Source organism: Entelurus aequoreus, linkage group LG27, assembly GCF_033978785.1.
Source record: "Entelurus aequoreus isolate RoL-2023_Sb linkage group LG27, RoL_Eaeq_v1.1, whole genome shotgun sequence".
Classification (NCBI taxonomy): Eukaryota; Metazoa; Chordata; class Actinopteri; order Syngnathiformes; family Syngnathidae; genus Entelurus; species Entelurus aequoreus.
The window spans coordinates 37,374,452-37,402,416 of record NC_084757.1 but is presented as its reverse complement, the minus strand read 5'-3'; the positions used below and the strand labels follow the sequence as shown (position 1 = coordinate 37,402,416).

The window sequence follows — 27,965 nt, the reverse complement described above, 5'->3', positions numbered from 1 at the left end:
TATATATATATATATATATATATATATATATGAAATGTAACCTTCCTTTTATTATAATCCCCTCAGCTCACAAGACAGGAAAGGAAATGTCAACACATGCATGGAAAACACTCAAGCAATGTAAACAAAATAGTAAAATCACATTAAACACTTAATAAGCTATTAAAATGAAGGCGCAAAAAAAAGGAATATGTAAAAAATGCTTGATAAAGTGTAAGAAAATAGTGCAAAGTGTGAAAATGTATACAAACAGAAACCTAGGAAGAACTATTTTCTGCAAGTTTAGTGCTAGGATATAATGGATGTGTAACATTAATTTGCCCTGTTATTGTTATTTAACTATGGAAAGGAATTTTTGTTACCCAGTAATTATTGTAAATATGATTATATTGATAATTGACATTTTGTATGATCTAGGGAAATTAGGAGCAAGGAGAATAATATATTTTATTAGAAATGTAACCTTCCTCTGATTATAATCCCTCAGCTAAGGAAATGTCAACACAAGCATGGAAAACACTCAAACAATGTCAACAAAATAGTAAAATCACATTGAACATTTAACAATAAGCTTTTAAAATGAAGGCGCAAAAAAATAAGGAATATGTAAGAAATGCTTCATAAAGTGTAAGAAAATAGTGCAAAGTGTGAAAATGTCAACATAGAGAAACCTGAGAAGAACTATTTTCTGCAGGTTTAGTGGCAGGAAGTTAGGGCTCTGCTTTAAAAGGTGAAGTGTAGTATGAGCAGATCCCACAAATGTTACCGTTACTTTAAAATAATACGACTCAAGTAAAAGTATAGATTAGTCATCAAAATAATTGAGTAAGTATTCCGTGAAAAAACTACTCAAGAATTGAGTAACTTCTGATTTGTTTAGTAGCTATTTTTTTATGGTTCTTGGACTACAATTGTGTAAAACCTAAAAATCGTATACCATTTCCTGCGGCATGTTTTACTCTAGTTGGAAGTGGAATTCTTGCAGGATGAAATGTGAACATGTCTACTGACACAGATGACAGCACATGCTATAATTGTTACTTGTACTAGTTTGAGAGTAATCGAAGATTAAAAACGATAGTTAAAAGGTGCATGAACTAAAAGCTTTAGTCACGCTACTTCCGGTACAGGCAAGGCTTTTTTTTATCAGCGACCAAAAGTTGCAACTTTATCGTCGATGTTCTCTACTAAATCGTTTCAGCAAAAATATGGCAATATCGCGAAAGGATCAAGTATGACACATAAAATGGATCTGCTATCCCCGTTTAAATAAAAAAAATTCATTTCAGTAGGCCTTTAACTATTGTAGTGGCGTTCTGTACAAAAAGTGCACTTTAATTTAGTGTTGTTTTGATATGTCATCTTAGTGACATCATGCACAAAAGCACTAGTAGCTTGTTTTAAAATGCATCAAGTGTTCATTCAAGGCTAAGGCAAAATATCCAGATGTATATGTTGTGTTGTGACATGGCCTAAAAATATCCAGATATTAACAAAAGGCCATATCGCCCAGCCCTAGTTGATGTTTTAATGTGTTCAATTCACACTTGTAGTTATTCGGATCATCAGAGACGGACAAAAGGACGGAAAAAAAACACTCAAAACCTCCACGGTGACAAAATGGTGAATTTACTGAGGAATTTGTTAAACTGAAACAATACAAAAATAATGCCATTGTAAGTTAATGACACTAACGCAGACACTGGTAAGCGTGTTAGCATATTAGCTAATGCTAACGACGCTAGCGTCGACGGCACATGCAAATATGCACAAAATCACTCCTACGTGGGACGGCTTAGGAAGTATTAACAGTTTTAGTTACATTGTAAAACTTACAAACGTTGCTTGGAGTGATGAATGACGAATGCATACGAGTAGAAACGCTATGGACGGGGAGGAGACTGAACGACATTTGAGTTAAAAAAATAAATAAATATAAAGCACTGCCACTTTGTCCAAAAGAAGGCGCCGTAGCACAAACAATAAGACACCCTCTCAGTGTTTTTGCTATAAAATGTGTTTTATAGCTGCTAGCGAAAAAAAATCCATAAATTAGCTGCGCCGTCTTATAGGCCGCAGGGTTCAAAGCGCAGGAAAAGCGGCTTACCTTGCCTTCTTTTGCACTATTTCTTTCCTTCTTATGTTTTGCATATTCATAGACTGTCGCACTGATACTGGAGTTGCTTTTAATCTCATTGGACCTGTGTAGTGACAATAAAAGGCATTCTATTCTATTCTAGTCCAGAATTGAGGGTATCTATAATGGCTTATTTTAGCCAGCCCTAGTGCGTCACTTTTTAAACTGCCGAACTAGCGTGGCTCATGTCTTGCTTGCATCGTGCGTTCCACTGACTGGTAAACAAGGAGAAACCGTGCAAGACAAATTGCAGGTTGTTTTAAGTCGAACCAAAGCACATTTGTTTGTTAAAATAGTGCTTTGATCTTTGCGGAGAAGACAGAAGGAAGCAAGCGTTGGTGCTACATGTGACAAACTAGGTGTCCTGCTGCAGCAAGAGCAGAAGGACAAAAACAAAAGATGATCATTTCTAATACGTCTCGGAGGAAGCAGATGAGTATCGTGTTGGACGAAGCTGTATCGCAGTGATTGATTTGTCATGTTTGTTCTTTGGAGTGAGTTGAAGTTCATCCTTAGACGCAAATAAACATCAACGTTACGGACTGAAAATTTAAAAAAAAAAACATGTCTTTGCTTGATGATGTCCTTTTCTTTCTGCCACACACACACAAGGAAAGATATGACGTGGATGTCCAGGATGAAGGTGAGCAGCTACAAACTCTCAGGCATCAAACTTATACACCGTGCGGGCGCTGCTTATTACAGATGCGATGTATGTATGTATGTATGTATGTATGTATGTACTGTATGTACTGTATGTACTGTATGTATGAATGAATGTATGTATGCACGCACGTATGTTTATATGTATATGTATGTATGAATGCATGTTTGTATGTATGTATGTATGTATGCACACATACATGTTTGTATGTATGTACGTATAAATGCACACACATACGTATGCATGTATGTATGCACGTATGCACATATGCATGTGTGTATGCACGTATGCATGCATGCACGCACGTATGCATGTATATATATGCACACATGTATATATGCATGCATGCATGCATGCATGTATATATACATGTGTGCACGTATGCATGTGTGTATGCACATATGCATGCATGTATATATGTATGTATGCACGTATGCATGTGTGTATGCACGTATGCATGCATGTATATATGTATGTATGCACATATGCATGTATATATGTATGTATGCACGTATGCATGTGTGTATGCACGTATGCATGCATGTATATATGTATGTATGCATGCATGTATGTATGCATGCATGTATATATGTATGTATGCACATATGCATGTATGTATACATGTATGTATGCATGCATGTATATATATATGAATGCACATATGCATGTATGTATATATGTATGTTTGTATGCATGTATGTATGCACATATGCATGTGTGTATGCACGTATGCATGCATGCACGCACATATGCATGTATATATGCACGGATGTATATATGCATGCATGTATATATGTATGTATGCACGTATGTATGCACATATGCATGTGTGTATGCATGTATGCATGCATGTATATATGTATGCATGCATGCATGCATGTATATATGTATGTATGCATGCATGTATGTATGCATGCATGTATATATGTATGTATGCACATATGCATGTATGTATATATGTATGTTTGTATGCACATATGCATGTATGTATGCACATATGCATGTGTGTATGCACGTATGCATGCATCCACGCACATATGCATGTATATATGCACGGATGTATATATGCATGCATGTATATATGTATGTATGCACGTATGCATGTATACAGGTATATGTATGTATGCATGCATGCACGCACGTATGCATGTATATATGCACGTATGTATGTATGCATGTATGCACGTATATATGTATGCATGTTTGTATGCACGTATGTGTGTATGTATGATTGTACAGTATGTATGCAAGCATGCACGCACGTATGTATGTATGTATGCATGTTTGTGTATGTATATATGTACGTATGAATGCATGTTTGTATGCATGTATGTATTCATGTATGCACGTATGCATGTATACATGCATGTTTGTATGTATGTACGCATACATGCATGTATGCATGCATGCACATACATATGTGTGTATGTATGCATGTATGTATGTACGTATGCATGTATATATGAATGCATGTATGTATGTATGCACGTACAGTATGTATATATATGTATGAATGCATGTTTGTATGTATGCACTTATGCATGTATGTATGCATGTTTGTATGCATGCACACATACATGTTTTTATGTATGTATGCACGCACGTATGTACGTATGTATATATATGTATGCACCTATGCATGTATGTATGCACGTGTGTATGCATGCACACATACATGTTTGTATGTATGTACGTATGCATGCACGCACATACCTATGCATGTATGTATGCATGTATGTATGCACGTATGCAAGTATGCATGCATGTACAGTATGTATGCACGTATGTATGCACGTGTGTATGCATGCACACATACATGTTTGTATGTATGTACGTATGCATGCACGCACATACCTATGCATGTATGTATGCACGTATGCATGTATGTATGCACGTATGCATGTATGTACGCAAGTATGTATGCAGGTATGCATGTATGTATGTATGCACGTATGCATGCATGCACGCACGTATATGCATGTATATATGCACGTATGTACGCACATGTGTGTATGTATGTATGTATGCATGTATGCGCATATATATGTATGTATGTATGTACGTACGTATATGCATGCATGTTTGTATGCACTTGTGTGTATGTATGTATGTACAGTATGCATTTATGTATGCATGCACGCACGTATGTATGTATGTACAGTATATATGTATGTATGCACGTATATATGTATGTATGTATGCACGTATATATGCACGTATATATGTATGCATGTACGTATGTGTGTATGTATGTATGTACAGTATGTATGTATGTATGCACGCACATACGTATGTATGTATATATGTATATGTATGTATGAATGCAAGTTTGTATGTATGTATGTATGTATGCATGTATGTATGTATGAATTTCCCCCAGGGATGAATAAAGTACGTTCTAATCTATTCTATTCATGCATGCATGCACGCACGTATGTATGTATATATGTATGAATGCATGTTTGTATGTATGTATACATGTATGCACGTATGCATGTTTGTACGTATGTATGCATGTATGTATTTACGTATGCATGCATGCACGAGCGTATGCATGCATGCATGCATGTATATATGTATGTACAGTATGTATGTATCTATGAATGTATGCATGTATATATGTATGTATGTATGTATGCATGCACATATATATGTATGCACGTATGTATGTATGTATACATGTATGTAAGTATGTAGGTTTTTTAGCAACAACACTCGAAAGGTTATGGGCAGATTTGTCTGAAATATTGACTGGTACAAAAGCCTCATATCCCGATACAGTGCTCAGGTAATAATAACTCCGTGCAGGTGCGCCCTCTTACCTGATGTAGTCGTTCCTGCAGAGGATCATGCCGCTTTTGGTGTAGCACGACGTGCCGATCTCGCCCAGCTGGGCCTGGCAGCACGAGCACTTGAGGCAGCGGCTGTGCCAGTAGCTGTCCATGGCGTAGAGGAGGAAGCGGTCGGCGATCTTGCCCCCGCAGCCGGCACAGCGCTTCCACGACAGGGACCCGGCGCCCACCTGCGGCGGCAGCGGCGGCTGGCTGTTTCCTCCCGGGTTCACCATCGTCCCTGAACCACAAAAAATTTTAAAAAAGGTGTCCTTAGCAACTGTGTGAGGTTCCAGTTGGACCAGTGCCAAATTGCGGCGGCTTGTGGCATTGTTGCCCCCCTCAAGATGGACGCTGGCGAGTGGCGCCGTCCGAATCTCTGCCACTTGTTTCAGTACACAACAACACCCGATGGAATGAACTAATTATTCCCACACACGTCTTCTGCAGCACAGACTGGAACCGGACCAAAACCCGTCTGGTTTGCGTTCATACTTGCAAGATACTCCGCTGAAGTTGCGCCAGGATTGGACAACGTATGGTACTCTCTCAGAACTTTCCTTTCCATGCTGGAATTTTGACCAAATTGGCATTTTAGGCTTTAATATTCCACGTGAAAAAAAGGTTCCCGGAGATGTTGCAAAGTGACAAAGTTTCTGGAGATTTCAAGACAACTAATTTGTTATAAAAGATCCAAATATGTTCAAATACTTTGTTTACGCTAAAGTAGCTCTGTGAGAAAAAAAAAACTGAATAGCATAAACTCCGGACTATAAGCCGATATTTTTTCCCTACACTTTACACCCTGCAGCTCATAAGTCCTTCATACCGACAGCCATCAGATTGTATGATGCATATGTTCCTTTTGACTGTACATGTACTGTAAATGTATCATGTATTTATATTATTCACATGTAAATAATGCTGTATAATAGACTGTATTTATGTTATTCACATGTGAATAATGCTGTATAATAGACTGTATTTATGTTATTCACATGTGAATAATGCTGTATAATAGACTATTTATATTATTCACATGTGAATAATGCTGTATAATAGACTATTATTCACATGAGAATAATGCTGTATAATAGACTGTATTTATGTTATTCACATGTGAATAATGCTGTATAATAGACTGTATTTATGTTATTCACATGTAAATAATGCTGTATAATAGACTGTATTTATGTTATTCACATGTGAATAATGCTGTATAATAGACTGTATTTATATTATTCACATGTGAATAATGCAGTATAATACTGTATTTATATTATTCACATGTGAATAATGCTGTATAATAGACTATATTATTCACATGTGAATAATGCTGTATAATAGACTGTATTTATGTTATTCACATGTGAATAATGCTGTATAATAGACTGTATTTATGTTATTCACATGTAAATAATGCTGTATAATAGACTGTATTTATGTTATTCACATGTGAATAATGCTGTATAATAGACTGTATTTATATTATTCACATGTGAATAATGCAGTATAATACTGTATTTATATTATTCACATGTGAATAATGCTGTATAATAGACTGTATTTATGTTATTCACATGTGAATAATGCTGTATAATAGACTGTATTTATATTATTCACATGTGAATAATGCAGTATAATACTGTATTTATATTATTCACATGTGAATAATGCTGTATAATAGACTATATTATTCACATGTGAATAATGCTGTATAATAGACTGTATTTATATTATTCACATGTGAATAATGCTGTATAATAGACTGTATTTATATTATTCACATGTGAATAATGCTGTATAATTGACCGTATTTATGTTATTCACATGTGAATAATGCTGTATAATAGACTGTATTTATATTATTCACATGTGAATAATGCTGTATAATAGACTATATTATTCACATGTGAATAATGCTGTATAATATACTGTATTTATATTATTCACATGTGAATAATGCTGTATAATAGACCGTATTTATGTTATTCACATGTGAATAATGCTGTATAATACTGTTATTCACATGTGAATAATGCTGTATAATAGACTATGTTATTCACATGTGAATAATGCTGTATAATAGACTATATTATTCACATGTGAATAATGCAGTATAATATACTGTATTTATGTTATTCACATGTGAATAATGCTGTATAATAGACTGTATTTATATTATTCACATGTGAATAATGCTGTATAATAGACTATGTTATTCACATGTGAATAATGCTGTATAATAGACTATATTATTCACATGTGAATAATGCTGTATAATAGACTTTATGTTATTCACATGTGAATAATGCTGTATAATAGACTTTATGTTATTCACATGTGAATAATGCTGTATAATAGACTTTATGTTATTCACATGTGAATAATGCTGTATAATAGATTGTATTTATATTATTCACATGTGAATAATGCTGTATAATTGACCGTATTTATGTTATTCACATGTGAATACTGCTGTATAATAGACTGCATTTATATTATTCACATGTGAATAATGCTGTATAATGTACTGTATTTATGTTATTCACATGTGAATAATGCTGTATAATAGACTGTATTTATATTATTCACATGTGAATAATGCTGTATAATTGACCGTATTTATGTTATTCACATGTGAATAATGCTGTATAATAGACTGTATTTATATTATTCACATGTGAATAATGCTGTATAATAGACCGTATTTATGTTATTCACATGTGAATAATGCTGTATAATAGACTGCATTTATATTATTCACATGTGAATAATGCTGTATAATAGACTATGTTATTCACATATGAATAATGCTGTATAATATACTGTATTTATGTTATTCACATGTGAATAATGCTGTATAATAGACTATTTATATTATTCACATGTGAATAATGCTGCATAATAGACTGTATTTATGTTATTCACATGTGAATAATGCTGTATAATAGACTATGTTATTCACATGTGAATAATGCTGTATAATACTCTATTTATATAATTCACATGTGAATAATGCTGTATAATAGACTATTTATATTATTCACATGTGAATAATGCTGTATAATAGACTATATCATTCACATGTGAATAATGCTGTATAATAGACTGTATTTATATTATTCACATGTGAATAATGCTGTATAATAGACTGTATTTATGTTATTCACATGTAAAAAAAACGTACCGGTAAGTGTTTATTGTCTATCGTGAGCGAACTGTGGTGCTGAATTTCCCCCAGGGATCAATAAAGTACTTTCTATTCCATTCTATAAGAGAAAGCGGCTAATTGATGGATTTTTCTTTGCAAACAGCCATTATAAAAATAATTGTACATAGCAAAAAAACAAGCAAAAACACTGAGAGGGTATTTGACTGTTCGGGCTGTGGCGCCATCTTTTGGACAAATTCGCTCACTGCAAGTGTCTTTCCATTTGGTGCCTTTGACAAGCTGAAGTAGAAGTTCAGTCTCCTAGCCGTCCATAGCGGTTCTACTCGTACGGATTCTTCATTCATCACTCCAAGCAACGTTTGTAAGTTTTACAACATAACTAAAACTATTCATACTTGCTAAACCGTCCCGTGTGTGATGTCTGTAGGAGTGTTTTCCTGCATATTTGTACGTGCTATCGTAATGTAATCAAGCCAGCGTCGTTAGCGCTAGCTAAAATGACAACACGTTTATAAGTGTCTGTGTTAGTATTATTAACTTACAACGACATTCTTTTTGTATTGTTTCAATTTCACAAATTCCTCAGTAAATTCACCAAAACGTCACCGTGGAGTTATTGAGTCTGTTTAGCTGATTGGAGAGCTAGCTTGCGCAGCTAGTGGGTCCATGACCATGACTTCTGTTTTGTTTGATCAGCCAGTTTACTGCCTTGTTACAATTAATTAATTAATTAATGGAAACAATTAATGTACGTAAATAAACATTGACAAAATATTTCTGTGTAAATAACTCATTTCACAACGTATATATCTGCGACGGTGCGGCTAATATATGGAAAATATGTTATGTTTTTCTTCTATGTTTTTTGGTAGTCAGACCGCTCGTCCCCACCGAGACCGGTAATGCCACACCACCTTATCCGCGCTCACCCTTTAGAGCACAGCTGTAACTTTCGGCCACTAAACCTGCAGACAATAGTTCCCAGGTTTGTCTATGTTTACATTTTCACACTTTGCACTATTTTCTTACACTTTATCAATAATTTCTTATTCATTCCTTATTTTTAAGAGATTATTATTAGGTGTTTAACATGATTTTACTATTTTGTTTGTTTTCCATGCTTTAACAGGGCAAATTAATGTTACACAGCCATTATTTCCTAGCACTAAACCTGCGGAAAATAGTTATCAGGTTTTTCTTTTTTTACATTTTCACACTTTGCACTATTTTCTTACACTTTATGAAGCATTTCTTACATATTCGTTCATTTTAAGTGATCAATGTGATTTTATTATTTTGTTTACATTGTTTGTTTTCCATGTTTGTGTTGACATTTCCTTAGCTGAGGGATTATAAATCAGAGGAAGGTTACATTTAAAATAAAATACATTATTCTACTGCTCCTAATTTCCCTGGATCAAAACAGTTTTAATAAATATCGATTAATCATATTTACAATAATTACTGCATAACTGAAATTCCTTTCCATAGTGAAATAATAACAGGGCAAATTAATGTTACACAGCCATTCATTTCCTAGCACTAAACCTGTGGAAAATAGTTCTCAGGTTTCTCTATGTTTACATTTTAACATTTAGCACTATTTTCTTACACTTTATGAAGCATTTCTTACATATTCCATATTTGTAAGAGCGTATTGTTACTATTTTGTTTACATTGTTTGTTTTCCATGTTTGTGTTGACATTTCCTTATCTGAGGGATTATAAATCAGAGGAAGGTTACATTTCTAATAAAATACATTATTCTACTGCTCCTAATTTCCCTGGATCAAAACAGTTTTAATAAATATCGATATAATCATATTTACAATAATTACTGCGTAACTGAAAGTCCTTTCCATAGTGAAATGATAACAGAGCAAATTAATGTTACACAGCCGTTATTTCCTAGCGTAAAACCTGCGGAAAATAGTTCTTCTCAGGTTTCTCAATGTTTACATTTTCACACTTTGCACTATTTTCTTACACTTTATGAAGCATTTCTTACATATTCCTTCATTTTAAGTGATCAATGTGATTTTATTATTTTGTTTACATTGTTTGTTTTCCATGTTTGTGTTGACATTTCCTTATCTGAGGGATTATAAATCAGAGGAAGGTTACATTTAAAATAAAATACATTACTCTACTGCTCCTAATTTCCCTGGATCAAAACAGTTTTAATAAATATTGATTAATCATATTTACAATAATTACTGCATAACTGAAATTCCTTTCCATAGTGAAATAATAACAGGGCAAATTAAAGTTACACAGCCGTTATTTCCTAGCACTAAACCTGTGGAAAATAGTTCTCAGGTTTCTCTATGTTTACATTTTCACACTTTGCACTATTTTCTTACATTTTATGAAGCATTTCTTACATATTCCTTAATTTTAAGTGATCAATGTGATTTTATTATTTTGTTTACATTGTTTGTTTTCCATGCTTGTGTTGACATTTCCTTAGCTGAGGGATTATAATCCGAAGGTTACATTTCAAATAAAATACATTATTCTACTGCTCCTAATTTCCCTGGATCAAAACAGTTTTAATAAATATTGATTAATCATATTTACAATAATTACTCCGTAACTGAAATTCCTTTCCATAGTGAAATAATAACAGGGCAAATTAATGTTACACAGCCATTATTTCCTAGCACTAAACCTGTGGAAAATAGTTCTCAGGTTTCTTTATGTTTACATTTTCACACTTAGCACTATTTTCTTACACTTTATGAAGCATTTCTTACATATTCCATATTTTTAAGAGCGTATTGTTACTATTTTGTTTACATTGTTTGTTTTCCATGCTTGTGTTGACATTTCCTTATCTGAGGGATTATAAATCAGAGGAAGGTTACATTTCTAATAAAATACATTATTCTCCTGCTCCTAATTTCCCTGGATCAAAACAGTTTTAATAAACATTGATTAATCATATTTGCAATAATTACTGCATAACTGAAATTCCTTTCCATAGTGAAATAATAACAGGGCAAATTAATGTTACACAGCCATTCATTTCCTAGCGTAAAACCTGCGGAAAATAGTTCTCAGGTTTCTCTATGTTTACATTTTCACACTTTGCACTATTTTCTTACACTTTATGAAGCATTTCTTACATATTCCTGATTTTTAAGAGTGTATTGTTACTATTTTGTCTATATTGTTTGTTTTCCATGCTTGTGTTGACATTTCCTTATCTGAGGGATTATAAATCAGAGGAAGGTTACATTTCTAATAAAATATATTATTCTCCTGCTCCTAATTTCCCTGGATCAAAACAGTTTTAATAAATATCGATATAATCATATTTACAATAATTACTGCGTAACTGAAAGTCCTTTCCATAGTGAAATAATAACAGGGCAAATTAATGTTACACAGCCATTCATTTCCTAGCACTAAACCTGTGGAAAATAGTTCTCAGGTTTCTCTATGTTTACATTTTCACACTTTGCACTATTTTCTTACACTTTATGAAGCATTTCTTACATATTCCATATTTGTAAGAGCGTATTGTTGCTATTTTGTTTTATATTGTTTGTTTTCCATGCTTGTGTTGACATTTCCTTTCTGCCCTGATAGCTGAGTGACTATCATCAGGGGAAGGTTACATATGAAATAATTTAAATATCTAGTATAATTTTCTCCTGCACCTTATTTTTATTAGGTCATAAAAAATACCAATAGTTATGGATATCGGCCGATATAAAACACGGTTTTCAGCCAAATTTGCCCAGACTACGGGCTTCCTTTTTCACTCCGCTTTCTGTTGTTACCACCATATTTTTGGGTGAGCGGTCCGTCGGTGTTCACACTCGCCTTGGCAGGCGGACAAGACGGCCAGCGGGCGGCTTCTGTCCACCTGTTTGGTGTCGCGCGGCAAAAACTGAATCTTGTCTGTTGGACCTCGGCGCGTTTGCAGTCGCATTCTGGTGCGGAACACGGACGTCACCAACGCTCGGGAGAAAGCGGAGTGAAAATCATGAGCAAAATATAGTTTGTGGTGTATAAATGTTGTAATGTTCTAACTGTGCTGGGCAGTAGCATGCCACAAGTAGCGACGCTACGTAGCTTAAATAGGTTTCCTAGGGATAGCCTCGCTCATTTTGGAACCGTCAGCGAGTCCCACAGCTCAGCTATTTTTACACGCAACGAGGTAGCAGCCTTCCAATGCTGAACGCTACAAATTAACTGCAAAATATGGAGAAAATACAACGATCTGGATGAATAATAATATCCATAAATACCATGCAGGATTATTGGTTGGGTTACGGAACCATGATGGTTACCATTTCAACGTGCATACAACATGATGCATCACACATACAACATGATACATCACACATACAACATGATACATCACACATACAACATGATACATCACACATACAACATGATACATCACACATACAACATGATACATCACACATACAACATGATACTTCACACATACAACATGATACTTCACACATACAATATGATACTTCACACATACAACATGATACATCACACACAACATGATACATCACACATGCACGCATACAACATGATACATCACACACACAACATGATACATCGCACACACAACATGATACATCACACATGCACGCATACAACATGATACATCACACATGCACACATACAACATGATACATCGCACATACAACATGATACATCGCACATACAACATGATACATCGCACATACAACATGATACATCACACATACAACATGATACTTCACACATACAACATGATACATCACACATAAAACATGATACATCACACATACAACATGATACATCACACATACATGCATACAACATGATACATCACACATACAACATGATACATCACACATACATGCATACAACATGATACATCACACATACATGCATACAACATGATACATCACACATACAACATGATACATCACACATACAACATGATACATCACACATACAACATGATACTTCACACATACAACATGATACTTCACACATACAACATGATACTTCACACATACAACATGATACATCACACACAACATGATACATCACACATGCACGCATACAAATGATACATCACACATACAACATGATACATCGCACATACAACATGATACATCACACATACAACATGATACATCACACATACAACATGATACTTCAAACATACAACATGATACATCACACATACAACATGATACATCACACATACAACATGATACTTCACACATACAACATGATACATCACACATACAACATAATACATCACACATACAACATGATACTTCACACATACAACATGATACTTCACACATATAACATGATACTTCACACATACAACATGATACATCACACATACAACATAATACATCACACATACAACATGATACATCACACATTCAACATGATACTTCACACATACAACATGATACATCACTCATACAACATGATACATCACACATACAACATGATACATCACACATGCCCACTTTCTCTATTCAACATGTTGGAAAAGGATTAGGAAGAAGCAGAGCATATTTCATCCTACCCCTTTTTCTTTAAATAGCACTTGCTAACACTTTTGTTCACTTCCTCTTCTCAATGTATTCACAATATACTCCATAAGCATTCATATAAAAAATAAAGAAATCATTACTATATAAAACATAACAAAACTTTTTACAACAGGTTACAAAAGGCTGTGTGCAACAAGTACGCATAGAAATGGCCTAAAAAATGTTGGGTTTTTTGTAAATGGATGCTTGAAAAATGTGATAAATAAGATGGGAGATGATAAGATCATCAACAATTAATCGAAGATACAGAATATAAATACAAATATTTTTTCTAATCGAATGAAAGAGTTTTCATCTCCTTGCGGCATCACTTTATTTTGGACAGGGCCACATGGCTGAAAAGGTGTTTCATATTTGTAGATATTGATCATGTTATGCCCTGTATGAAGTACAGACCAGGAGAAAAATATATTCAATGTAAACATTTGTGTTTACAATGTTGAAAATGATCATCCCTCAGCTATCAAGGCAGGAAGGAATGGAAATGTCAACACATTTTTTATTGATGCTGATTAAAGTGCCTATTGCGATATAAAGCCATGTGAACACTCTGAGAAGACAAAGAGGAGGCGTGTCTTAATGAAATTAAACAATGATGTCCGCTAACTTTTTGAAACTCAACGCTAAGAAAACGGAAATGCTGATTATGGGTCCTGCTAGACACCGACACCTATTTAATAATACCACCTTAACATTGGACAACCAAACAATTATACACCTATTTAATAATACCACCTTAACTTTTGACAACCAAACAATTACACACCTATTTAATAATACCACCTTAACATTTGACAACCAAACAATTATACACCTATTTAATAATACCACCTTAACATTTGACTACCAAACAATTATACATCTATTTAATAATACCACCTTAACATTTGACAACCAAACAATTATACACCTATTTAATAATACCACCTTAACATTTGACTACCAAACAATTACACACCTATTTAATAATACCACCTTAACTTTTGACAACCAAACAATTATACACCTATTTAATAATACCACCTTAACATTTGACTACCAAACAATTACACACCTATTTAATAATACCACCTTAACATTTGACTACCAAACAATTATACACCTATTTAATAATACCACCTTAACATTTGACTACCAAACAATTACACACCTATTTAATAATACCACCTTAACTTTTGACAACCAAACAATTACACACCTATTTAATAATACCACCTTAACATTTGACAACCAAACAATTACACACCTATTTAATAATACCACCTTAACATTTGACAACCAAACAGTTATACACTTATTTAATAATACCACCTTAACTTTTGACAACCAAACAATTACACACCTATTTAATAATACCACCTTAACATTTGACAACCAAACAGTTATACACTTATTTAATAATACCACCTTAACTTTTGACAACCAAACAATTACACACCTATTTAATAATACCACCTTAACATTTGACAACCAAACAATTACACACCTATTTAATAATACCACCTTAACATTTGACAACCAAACAATTATACACCTATTTAATAATACCACCTTAACTTTTGACAACCAAACAATTATACACCTATTTAATAATACCACCTTAACATTTGACAACCAAACAATTATATTTAATAATACCACCTTAACATTTGACAACCAAATAATTACACACCTATTTAATAATACCACCTTAACATTTGACAACCAAACAATTACACACCTATTTAATAATACCACCTTAACATTTGACTACCAAACAATTACACACCTATTTAATAGTACCACCTTAACATTTGACAACCAAACAATTACACACCTATTTAATAATACCACCTTAACATTTGATAACCAAACAATTACACACCTATTTAATAATGCCACCTTAACATTTGACTACCAAACAATTACACACATATTTAATAATACCACCTTAACATTTGACAACCAAACAATTACACACCTATTTAATAATACCACCTTAACATGTGACAATAAACAATTATACACCTATTTAATAATACCACCTTAACATTTGACAACCAAACAATTATACACTTATTTAATAATACCACCTTAACATTTGACAACCAAACAATTATACACCTATTTAATAATACCACCTTAACATTTGACAACCAAACAATTACACACCTATTTAATAATACCACCTTAACATTTGACAACCAAACAGTTATACACTTATTTAATAATACCACCTTAACATTTGACAACCAAACAATTATACACCTATTTAATAATACCACCTTAACATTTGACAACCAAACAATTACACACCTATTTAATAATACCACCTTAACATTTGACAACCAAACAATTATACACCTATTTAATAATACCACCTTAACTTTTGACAACCAAACAATTACACACCTATTTAATAATACCACCTTAACATTTGACAACCAAACAATTATACACCTATTTAATAATACCACCTTAACATTTGACAACCAAACAATTATATTTAATAATACCACCTTAATATTTGACTACCAAACAATTACTCACCTATTTAATAATACCACCTTAACATTTGACAACCAAACAATTACACATCTATTTAATAATACCACCTTAACATTTGACAACCAAACAATTACACACCTTTTTAATAATACCACCTTAACATTTGACTACCAAACCATTACACACCTATTTAATAATACCACCTTAACATTTGACAACCAAACAATTACACACCTATTTAATAATACCACCTTAACATTTGACAACCAAACAATTATACACCTATTTAATAATACCACCTTAACATTTGACAACCAAACAATTATATTTAATAATACCACCTTAACATTTGACAACCAAACAATTACACACCTATTTAATAATACCACCTTAACATTTGACAACCAAACAATTACACACCTATTTAATAATACCACCTTAACATTTGACAACCAAACAATTATACACCTATTTAATAATACCACCTTAACTTTTGACAACCAAACAATTACACACCTATTTAATAATACCACCTTAACATTTGACAACCAAACAATTACACACCTATTTAATAATACCACCTTAACATTTGACTACCAAACAATTACACACCTATTTAATAATACCACCTTAACATTTGACTACCAAACAATTACACACCTATTTAATAATACCACCTTAACATTTGACAACCAAACAATTATACACCTATTTAATAATACCACCTTAACTTTTGACAACCAAACAATTATACACCTATTTAATAATACCACCTTAACATTTGACAACCAAACAATTATACACCTATTTAATAATACCACCTTAACATTTGACAACCAAACAATTACACACCTATTTAATAATACCACCTTAACATTTGACAACCAAACAATTACACACCTATTTAATAATACCACCTTAACATTGGACAACCAAACAATTATACACCTATTTAATAATACCACCTTAACATTTGACAACCAAACAATTATACACCTATTTAATAATACCACCTTAACATTTGACAACAAAACAATTATACACCTATTTAATAATACCACCTTAACATTTGACAACCAAACAATTACACACCTATTTAATAATACCACCTTAACATTTGACTACCAAACAATTATACACCTATTTAATAATACCACCTTAACATTTGACAACCAATTATACACCTATTTAATAATACTACCTTAACATTTGACAACCAAACAATTATACACCTATTTAATAATACCACCTTAACATTTGACAACCAATTACACACCTATTTAATAATACCACCTTAACTTTTGACAACCAAACAATTACACACCTATTTAATAATACCACCTTAACATTTGACAACCAAACAATTATACACCTATTTAATAATACCACCTTAACATTTGACAACAAAACAATTATACACCTATTTAATAATACCACCTTAACATTTGACAACCAAACAATTACACACCTATTTAATAATACCACCTTAACATTTGACTACCAAACAATTACACACCTATTTAATAATACCACCTTAACATTTGACAACGAAGCAATTATGCACCTATTTAATAATACCACCTTAACATTTGACTACAAAACACTTATGTTAGATCCACTATGGACTGGACTCTCACACTATTATGTTAGATCCACTATGGACTGGACTCTCACACTATTATGTTAGATCCACTATGGACTGGACTCTCACAATATGATGTTGGATCCACTATGGACTGGAGTCTCACTATTATGTTAGATCCACTATGGACTGGACTCTCACTATTATGTTAGATCCACTATGGACTGGACTCTCACTATTATGTTAGATCCACTATGGACTGGACTCTCACTATTATGTTAGATCCACTATGGACTGGACTCTCACTATTATGTTAGATCCACTATGGACTGGACTCTCACTATTATGTTAGATCCACTATGGACTGGACTCTCACTATTCTGTTAGATGAAAACATGTAATAATCAGATGCATAGGCAATTGTGCAATAATTAGGTGATTATACATAAGTGCTGTCAAGTGATATATTTAAAAAAATAAATCTAATGCATCACACTTGAATTTGGATGAATCATGATTAAACATGTTATTAACTGCATGCCTAATTGAAATGAATAGTTAATGGCCCTCTGTAGGCAGCCATCACTGCGATGTGGCCCTCAATGAAAACAAGTTTGACAGCCCCTGCTCATCCTGACCAGATGCCCGAACCACCTCATCTGGCTCCTCTCCATGCGGAGGAGCAGCGGCTTTACTTTGAGTTCCCCCCGGATGACAGAGCTTCTCACCCTATCTCTAAGGGAGAGACCCACCACCCGGTGGAGGAAACTCATTTGGGCCGCTTGTACCCGTGATCTTGTCCTTGCAGTCATAACCCAAAGTTCATGACCATAGGTGAGGATGGGAACGTAGATCGACCGCTAAATTGAGAGCTTTGCCTTCCGGCTCAGCTCCTTCTTCACCACAACGGACCGATACAGCGTCCGCATTACTGAAGACGCCACCTGTCGATCTCACCATCCACTCTTCCCTCACTCGTGAACAAGACTCCAAGGTACTTGAACTCCTCCACTTGGGGCAAGATCTCCTCCCCCGACCCGTAGATGGCACTCCACCCTTTTCTGGGGCGAGAACCATGGACGGCTGCGAACCGATCCAGTGAGAGCTGAAGATCCTGGCCAGATGAAGCCATCAGGACCACATCATCTGCAAAAAGCAGAGACCTAATCCTGCAGCCACCCAACCAGATCCCCTTAACTAAGGCTGAAACGACGCGTCGACGTCATCGGTTACGTAAATACGTCGACGCTGTTTTTGTGCGTCGACGCGTCGCATATTTACGTCACACTACCGTCATGGCGGAGCGCAAAGCAGACGGTGCGAGCGAGGGGGAAAAACGCACGGCAAAAGTGGTGAAAAGTGTGGGAGTATTTCAATACACGGCCTAATAATGTTGTTGTATGCACACTGTGTCGAGCGGAAATGGCCTATCATAGCAGCACAACGGCTATGAACCAACATTTGAAAAGAAAACCATCAACTAGTCAATCGTCCGCGCGAGCATACGTTATCATTACACAAAAACATGAATGTGTCATTTGTATCTGCTAGGGGTGTAACGGTACGTGTTTTGTATTGAACCGTTTCGGTACGGGGCTTTCGGTTCGGTACGGGGGTGTACCGAACGAGTTTCTAAGCTAAAGCTAAAGTGTTAACAACCTGCTTTGCTCCTTCTGCCTCTGTCTCAGCACGCAGCATTGTCCCACCCACACAACCATCTGATTGGTACACACGCAGCATTGTCCCACCCACACAACCATCTGATTGGTACACACAAAGCGCTAACAGCCAATCAGCAGTGCGTATTCATAGCGCATGTAGTCAGCGCTTCAGCGTGGAGCAGATAGGTGTTTAGCAGGTGAGCATCAGGCAGCGGACTCTCCCCAAATGATAATAAACACCTCCCAGTCAACTACTAGTAACATCACTATGAGCCCGTTGACCTTCTAGAAACTTCAACTGCAGCTCAGCTCGCTTGCAGTCCTGGCTTGAGGTGAAGGCTAATTAGCTCTCAGTTCCAGCCACATCGACCCCTTCTGAGCGCCTATTTTCAGCTGCTGGGAATATTATAAACAAGAAAAGAAGCAGAGCATGTAGACATGCTAACCTTTCTTCATTACAACTGTTAGACACTCACTGGAATGAGTAGAATTGGTTATTGTGCACTGTGTTGGACTGGATGTTTATTTTGCACATTTTAAAAGCAATACTTAATGTTTACAGTGCTCCAGAATATTTAGATCGGCACTTTTTTGTATTGGATGTTTATCTTTATTTTTGCACATTTTAGCAAATAAGCAATACTTTCACTTTTGTTGAAATGTTTACACTGTTGTTACAGAATATTTCGTTTTGCACTTTTTTGTATTGGATGTTTATCTTTATTTTTGCACATTTTAAAGCAAAATAAGCAATACTTTTACTTTTGAAATGCTTATACTATTGCAGAATATTAAGATTGGCACTGGATGTTGACTTTTATATTTGCACATTAAAAAGCAAATAAGCTACTTTTAATTTTGTTAAAGGTTAAAAGTTTTAATTGTTTACATTGTTACAGAATATTTTGTCATGTTGTTGTCAATGTTGACTGAGTGGCCATACTTTTTTTTTTTGTAAATAAAAGCCATGCCTTTTGAAAAAACTGGCCTACTTTTATTTTTTCATCTTCATTTTAAATAAAAATAAAATAAAAAATAAATCGGTAAAAGGAAAAATAATCTATAGATGAATCGAAAAAAATAATCTATAGATTAACCGATCAATCGAAAAAATAATCTATAGATTAATCGATAAAAAATCATCGTTAGCTGCAGCCTTAGTCTTATATAAGTGTTAAAATGAAGGCAACACATGATGTAAGTGTCTATGTTAGTTATTTTAGCCTAAATGACTTTAATAGTCTTATATAAGTGTTATAATGAAGACAACACATGATGTAAGTGTCTATATTAGCCTACTATCAAAATGACTTTAAAAGTCTTATATAAGTGTTATAATGAAGACAACATATGATGTAAGTGTCTATATTAGCCTACTATCAAAATGACTTTAAAAGTCTTATACAAGTGTTATAATGAAGGCAACACAATGCAAGCGTCTATATTAGTTATTTTAGCCTACTATCAAAATGGCTGACGCAAATATTTGTTGACAGAAATGCCGAAATGTAATATTTATTCTCCACATTTATACAACATTGTAAAACATTAGTAAAACTTCTCAGAGGGTGAGATAACTCCTGGAAATGAGTGTCTTGGAATGGCCAAAGGTGTAGATGTGCGTGTCCAAGTTTCTTCTAGTGGATTCATGACAATCTTTGGTCTAAATAGCATGTTAGCCTTGATTAGCTTGCAGTCACGCGCTGACCAAATATGCCCGATTAGAAATCCACACAAGCCAACAACGTCAACAAAGCTCACCTTTGTGCATTCACGCACAGTATAAAACGTTTGGTGGACGAAATGAGAAAGGAGTGGCATAAAGGGCGTCTTTCTATGGCAGCGTCGGAGAAAGTTGTACACGTAAACCAACTTTTGTGTCACAGTCCACACGACGACGGCGAGTTCAAGGACCGCCGAAATTAATGGGACAAAACAGCGCTCTCATCAGTGAAGCATAAACACAAACATTTTAAACAATTAGGAAGGTTTATGTCATGTTTGTCCTACAGAAACCGTTTTAAAACAAGTTATATATTACACTAGGGTGGCGCTATGCGGCTCTAGAGCCGTGTGTTGCCAACATTAGACAGATTCTTGATCATCCGCACTGCCCGGACATTGGCCCGGGGGCTAGTGGGCAGCCTAGGATGGAGCTTCTTTGTCGGGTCAGTTCCGGTCTTCAGTGAAAATTTACATTAATTAGCTTGCAGTCATGCACTGACCAAATATGCCCGATTAGAAATCCACACAAGCCAACAACGTCAACAAAGCTCACCTTTGTGCATTCACGCACAGTATAAAACGTTTGGTGGACGAAATGAGAAAGGAGTGGCATAAAGGGCGTCTTTCTATGGCAGCGTCAGAGAAAGTTGCACACGTAAACAAAACGTTTGCGTCACAGTCCACACGACGACGGCGAGTTCAAGGACCGCCGAAATGAATGGGACAAAACAGCGCTCTCATCAGTGAAGCATAAACACAAACATTTTAAACAATTAGGAAGGTTTATGTCATGTTTGTCCTACAGAAACCGTTTTAAAACAAGTTATATATTACACTAGGGTGGCGCTATGCGGCTCTAGAGCCGTGGTGTTGCCAACACTAGACAGATTCTTGATCATCCGCACTGTCCGGACATTGGCCCGGGGGCTAGTGGGCAGCCTAGGATGGAGCTTCTTTGTCGGGTCTGTTCCGGTTTTCGGTGACAATTTGCATTAATTAGCTTGCAGTCATGCACTGACCAAATATGCCCGATTAGAAATCCACACAAGCCAACAACGTCAACAAAGCTCACCTTGGTGCATTCACGCACAGTATAAAACGTTTGGTGGACGAAATGAGAAAGGAGTGGCATAAAGGACGTCTTTCTATGGCTGCGTCAGAGAAAGTTGTACACGTAAACCAACTTTTGTGTCACAGTCCACACGACGACGGCGAGTTCACAGACCGCCGAAATTAGCGGGACAAAACGGCGCTCGCCAAATACTCTCATCAGTGAAGCATAAACACAAACATTTTAAACAATTAGGAAGGTTTATGTCATGTTTGTCCTACAGAAACAAAGTTATATTTTCTCCCCCCATCTTTTTTCCATTTTTTAAAAAAGCACCAGGGAGCCACTAGGGCGGCGCTATACGGCTCTAGAGCCGTGGTGTTGCCAACACTAGACAGATTCTTGATCATCCGCACTGTCCGGACATTGCCCCGGGGGCTAGTGGGCAGCCTAGGATGGAGCTTCTTTGTCGGGTCAGTTCCGGTCTTCGGTGAAAATTTACATTAATTAGCTTGCAGTCATGCACTGAACAAATATGCCCGATTAGAAATCCACACAAGCCAACAACGTCAACAAAGCTCACCTTGGTGCATTCACGCACAGTATAAAACGTTTGGTGGACAAAATGAGAAAGGAGTGGCATAAAGCGCGTCCTTCTGTGGCAGCGTCGGAGAAAGTTGTACACGTAAACAAACTTTTGCGTCACAGTCCACACTACGACGGCGAGTTCAAGGACCGCCGAAATTAATGGGACAAAACAGCGCTCTCATCAGTGAAGCATAAACACAAACATTTTAAACAATTAGGAAGGTTTATGTCATGTTTGTCCTACAGAAACCGTTTTAAAACAAGTTATATATTACACTAGGGTGGCGCTATGCGGTTTTAGAGCCGTGTGTTGCCAACACTAGACAGATTCTTGATCATCCGCACTGACCGGACATTGGCCCGGGGGCTAGTGGGCAGCCTAGGATGGAGCTTCTTTGTCGGGTCTGTTCCGGTCTTCGGTGAAAATTTGCATTAATTAGCTTGCAGTCATGCACTGACCAAATATGCCCGATTAGAAATCCACACAAGCCAACAACGTCAACAAAGCTCACCTTGGTGCATTCACGCACAGTATAAAACGTTTGGTGGACGAAATGAGAAAGGAGTGGCATAAAGGGCATCTTTCTGTGGCAGCGTCGGAGAAAGTTGTACACGTAAACAAACTTTTGTGTCACAGTCCACACGACGACGGCAAGTTCAAGGACAGCCGAAATTAATGGGACAAAACAGCGCTCTCATCAGGGAAGCATAAACACAAACATTTTAAACAATTAGGAAGGTTTATGTCATGTTTGTCCTACAGAAACCGTTTTAAAACAAGTTATATATTACACTAGGGTGGCGCTATGCGGCTCTAGAGCCGTGGGTTGCCAACATTAGACAGATTCTTGATCATCCGCACTGTCCGGACATTGGCCCGGGGGCTAGTGGGCAGCCTAGGATGGAGCTTCTTTGTCGGGTCTGTTCCGGTCTTCGGTGAAAATTTGCATTAATTAGCTTGCAGTCATGCACTGACCAAATATGCCCGATTAGAAATCCACACAAGCCAACAACGTCAACAAAGCTCACCTTTGTGCATTCACGCACAGTATAAAACGTTTGGTGGACGAAATGAGAAAGGATTCGCATAAAGGGCGTCTTTCTGTGGCAGCGTCGGAGAAAGTTGTACACGTAAAACAAACGTTTGCGTCACAGTCCACACGACGACGGCGAGTTCAAGGACCGCCGAAATTAATGGGACAAAACATCGCTCTCATCAGGGAAGCATAAACACAAACATTTTAAACAATTAGGAAGGTTTATGTCATGTTTGTCCTACAGAAACCGTTTAAAAAAAAGTTATATATTACACTAGGGCGGCGCTATGGGGCTCTAGAGCAGTGTGTTGCCAACACTAGACAGATTCTTGATCATCCGCACTGTCCGGACATTGGCCCGGGGGCTAGTGGGCAGCCTAGGATGGAGCTTCTTTGTCGGGTCTGTTCCGGTCTTCTGTGACAATTTGCATTAATTAGCTTGCAGTCATGCACTGACCAAATATGCCCGATTAGAAATCCACACAAGCCAACAACGTCAACAAAGCTCACCTTGGTGCATTCACGCACAGTATAAAACGTTTGGTGGACAAAATGAGAAAGGAGTGGCATAAAGGGCATCTTTCTATGGCAGCGTCGGAGAAAGTTGTACACGTAAACAAACTTTTGCGTCGCAGTCCACACGACGACGGCGAGTTCAAGGACCGCCGAAATTAATGGGACAAAACAGCGCTCTCATCAGTAAAGCATAAACACAAACATTTTAAACAATTAGGAAGGTTTATGTCATGTTTGTCCTACAGAAACCGTTTTAAAACAAGTTATATATTACACTAGGGCGGCGCTATGCGGCTCTAGAGCCGTGTGTTGCCAACACTAGACAGATTCTTGATCATCCGCACTGTCCGGACATTGGCCCAGGGGCTAGTGGGCAGCCTAGGATGGAGCTTCTTTGTCGGGTCAGTTCCGGTCTTCGGTGAAAATTTACATTAATTAGCTTGCAGTCATGCACTGACCAAATATGCCCGATTAGAAATCCACACAAGCCAATAACGTCAACAAAGCTCACCTTTGTGCATTCACGCACAGTATAAAACGTTTGGTGGACAAAATGAGAAAGGAGTGGCATAAAGGGCGTCTTTCTATGGCAGCGTCGGAGAAAGATGTACACGTAAACAAACTTTTGTGTCACAGTCCACACGACGACAGCGAGTTCAAGGACCGCCAAAATTAATGGGACAAAACAGCGCTCTCATCAGGGAAGCATAAACACAAACATTTTAAACAATTAGGAAGGTTTATGTCATGTTTGTCCTACAGAAACCGTTTTAAAACAAGTTATATATTACACTAGGGTGGCGCTATGCGGCTCTAGAGCCGTGGGTTGCCAACATTAGACAACGTTAGGCCCGGGGGCTAGTGGGCAGCCTAGGATGGAGCTTCTTTGTCGGGTCTGTTCCGGTCTCCGGTTTAAATAGACCCGACTAGACCCACTCATTGGCAGTGCGCCTTATAATCCGGTGCGCCCTACGGTCCAGAAAATACGGTATGCGGGCGTCGGAACGTTTTTGCTTAGTTTGTCCACGCATGGTGCAACGGTATGTGCGCAATATGTCTTGTTATTGCTCATTTTGGGGGTTTTTGTTCCGTTTGACTTTGTAGCTGTATGTGGAAAAGGCGCCACTTTTGAGGTTTTCATGTTGTGTACTTTTTGAATCTACCTATTGAGGGATAAATCAAGTCTACCCTATCCTAGTCGGCTCGACAAAACGTACCTCGAGAGAGTGTCTAGTTTCACATTTTTGGTTGCGGACCAGAGTTCTGTACCGGGTCTAACACCCGGAACCGGTCCAAAAATGACATTTTGAATGTACCGTTACGTGTTTTTTCGTAATCCTTTCCAATTCGGTGTGGGGGAAGACTGAGGCGTACAGCCAAATCTCTGTTGAAAGGTGGGCTAATTGGGTCTGGGGACGAGGACGGGGGTCCATTGACTAAAACCATTAGCGATGGCTCTTAGGGACAAAGCTGCAGCTACCTTAAGAGCTGATTACATCGGAGGAAGAGGAGGAGGATGAAGGAGGGGACCTGAAAGTAAACAACACTCACCATAGTCAAGTTTCAGGGGCTGCCTTTAACTCCACTCAGGTGATTACACGGCCAGGTAAATGTCCATAACATGTTACAAAGTAACAACTAAATAAGCATACTTGAAAAGTGACGTTAGCACAAAATACTTTTTTTTTTTCTTTCTTTTTTTTTCTCCCACACTCACCTTGTTCAAATAGGAGTGAATGAGTGGTAAGAATGTCGGTAAACAGTTCCAACAAAAAAAAAAAAGGTTTAAAACCAAAAAGGTTTTAAAAGGTGGAGTTATATTCCCGCCGCCTACAGCCCGCGGTCACGCACGGCGTCCATGGCGAGACACGCTGGAAGGTCCTCGGCGTCGCCGTAAGGTCCGCGCCGTCTCGGCCGAAGAGCGGGGACGAAGAGAGGGGGGAGGTCGACGGAGCGTCTGCGGCGCCGCGGCGGAGGAAAGTCGGCGTCGGGCGGGACAGAAAGCCGCTCCTTCTTCGTGCGGCGGTGACAGGAAGCGGGCGCCTCTAGAAATGCTTTTTTCGCCTGCTGACGTCACGGGGTCCGCAGCCAATCCGCGCGCCGGGTGCTTAGGGGCGGGATTAAGGCCGGGCGGCCAATCACAGCAAAGGAGGACAAAACACGGGAAGAAAAACAATAGTATGATTAATATTGTCAACGCTGCCTATTTGATGAACACAAACTCATTCAAAGTTGTCCCACACTGAGGCGAGTTCATTCATCCTCCAATATGGGATCGTCGTTGCCCTTATTTACCTTCTCCATGGAAACACACACAATGCCGCCTTCACTTCGCGCCTGCCTTTCATTAGCCGACATTCCGGAACAATCGTGTTTACCCAGCGTGTTGTCTTGTGCGCGGGGAGTGGCGCCACCCTACGGCGGTGCGGGGAACTGCAGCCAGATGAAGGAACCGCACTTTCCACGACACGCACGGCAAGTCTGTGATTTCAGCACAGAAATGATGCAACAAAAAAAAAAAAAAAAAGGGAAAAATCCTGCAAATAAATGACAAAAAAATAGAATAAAAAAAATGCAAGTTGATGGAACAAAACAGAAGTTTGTAACAATGGAAATTTATATTTTTGTACATGTTTTCTACACCAAAATTCATGGCGCGCTCTACCTTCCACATTCTTCACCTGATTCAAAGAGTTCCAACTTCAAACTGTTCAGCCTGTTCGGGAATTGCTGGCTTTCCCTTGACGAATTCCAAAAAATCCCAAATTTCCCAGGATTCCAGGTTTTCCAGGACATTTTCCCATTCAAAATGAATTGGACATTTTTCAAACTTTCACATTTTTCAACCAAATCAAACCATTCCACCATCAACGTACTCCACCATCCTGGAAATTCAAACTATAATTTTTCTAATTTA

At 36.8% G+C, this 27,965-nt stretch overlaps 1 protein-coding gene across 2 annotated transcripts in view; it reads right to left on the bottom strand.

Moving 5' to 3' along the window:
• Positions 1-27,068, bottom strand: part of lmo4b (LIM domain only 4b) — a 63,825-nt gene extending 36,757 nt beyond the window's left edge. Inside the window, exons 1-2 of one of the 2 annotated variants that reach the window (XM_062038470.1) lie at positions 26,600-27,068; positions 5,624-5,873 (exon numbers count right to left, since the gene is read on the bottom strand). In XM_062038470.1, the coding sequence (XP_061894454.1) occupies positions 5,624-5,868 (245 nt within the window). In that variant the 5' untranslated portion in view covers positions 5,869-5,873; positions 26,600-27,068. The remainder of the gene's footprint in view (positions 1-5,623; positions 5,874-26,599) is intronic. The other variant, XM_062038469.1, reaches the window with a different exon arrangement.
• Positions 27,069-27,965: the final 897 nt, after the last annotated feature.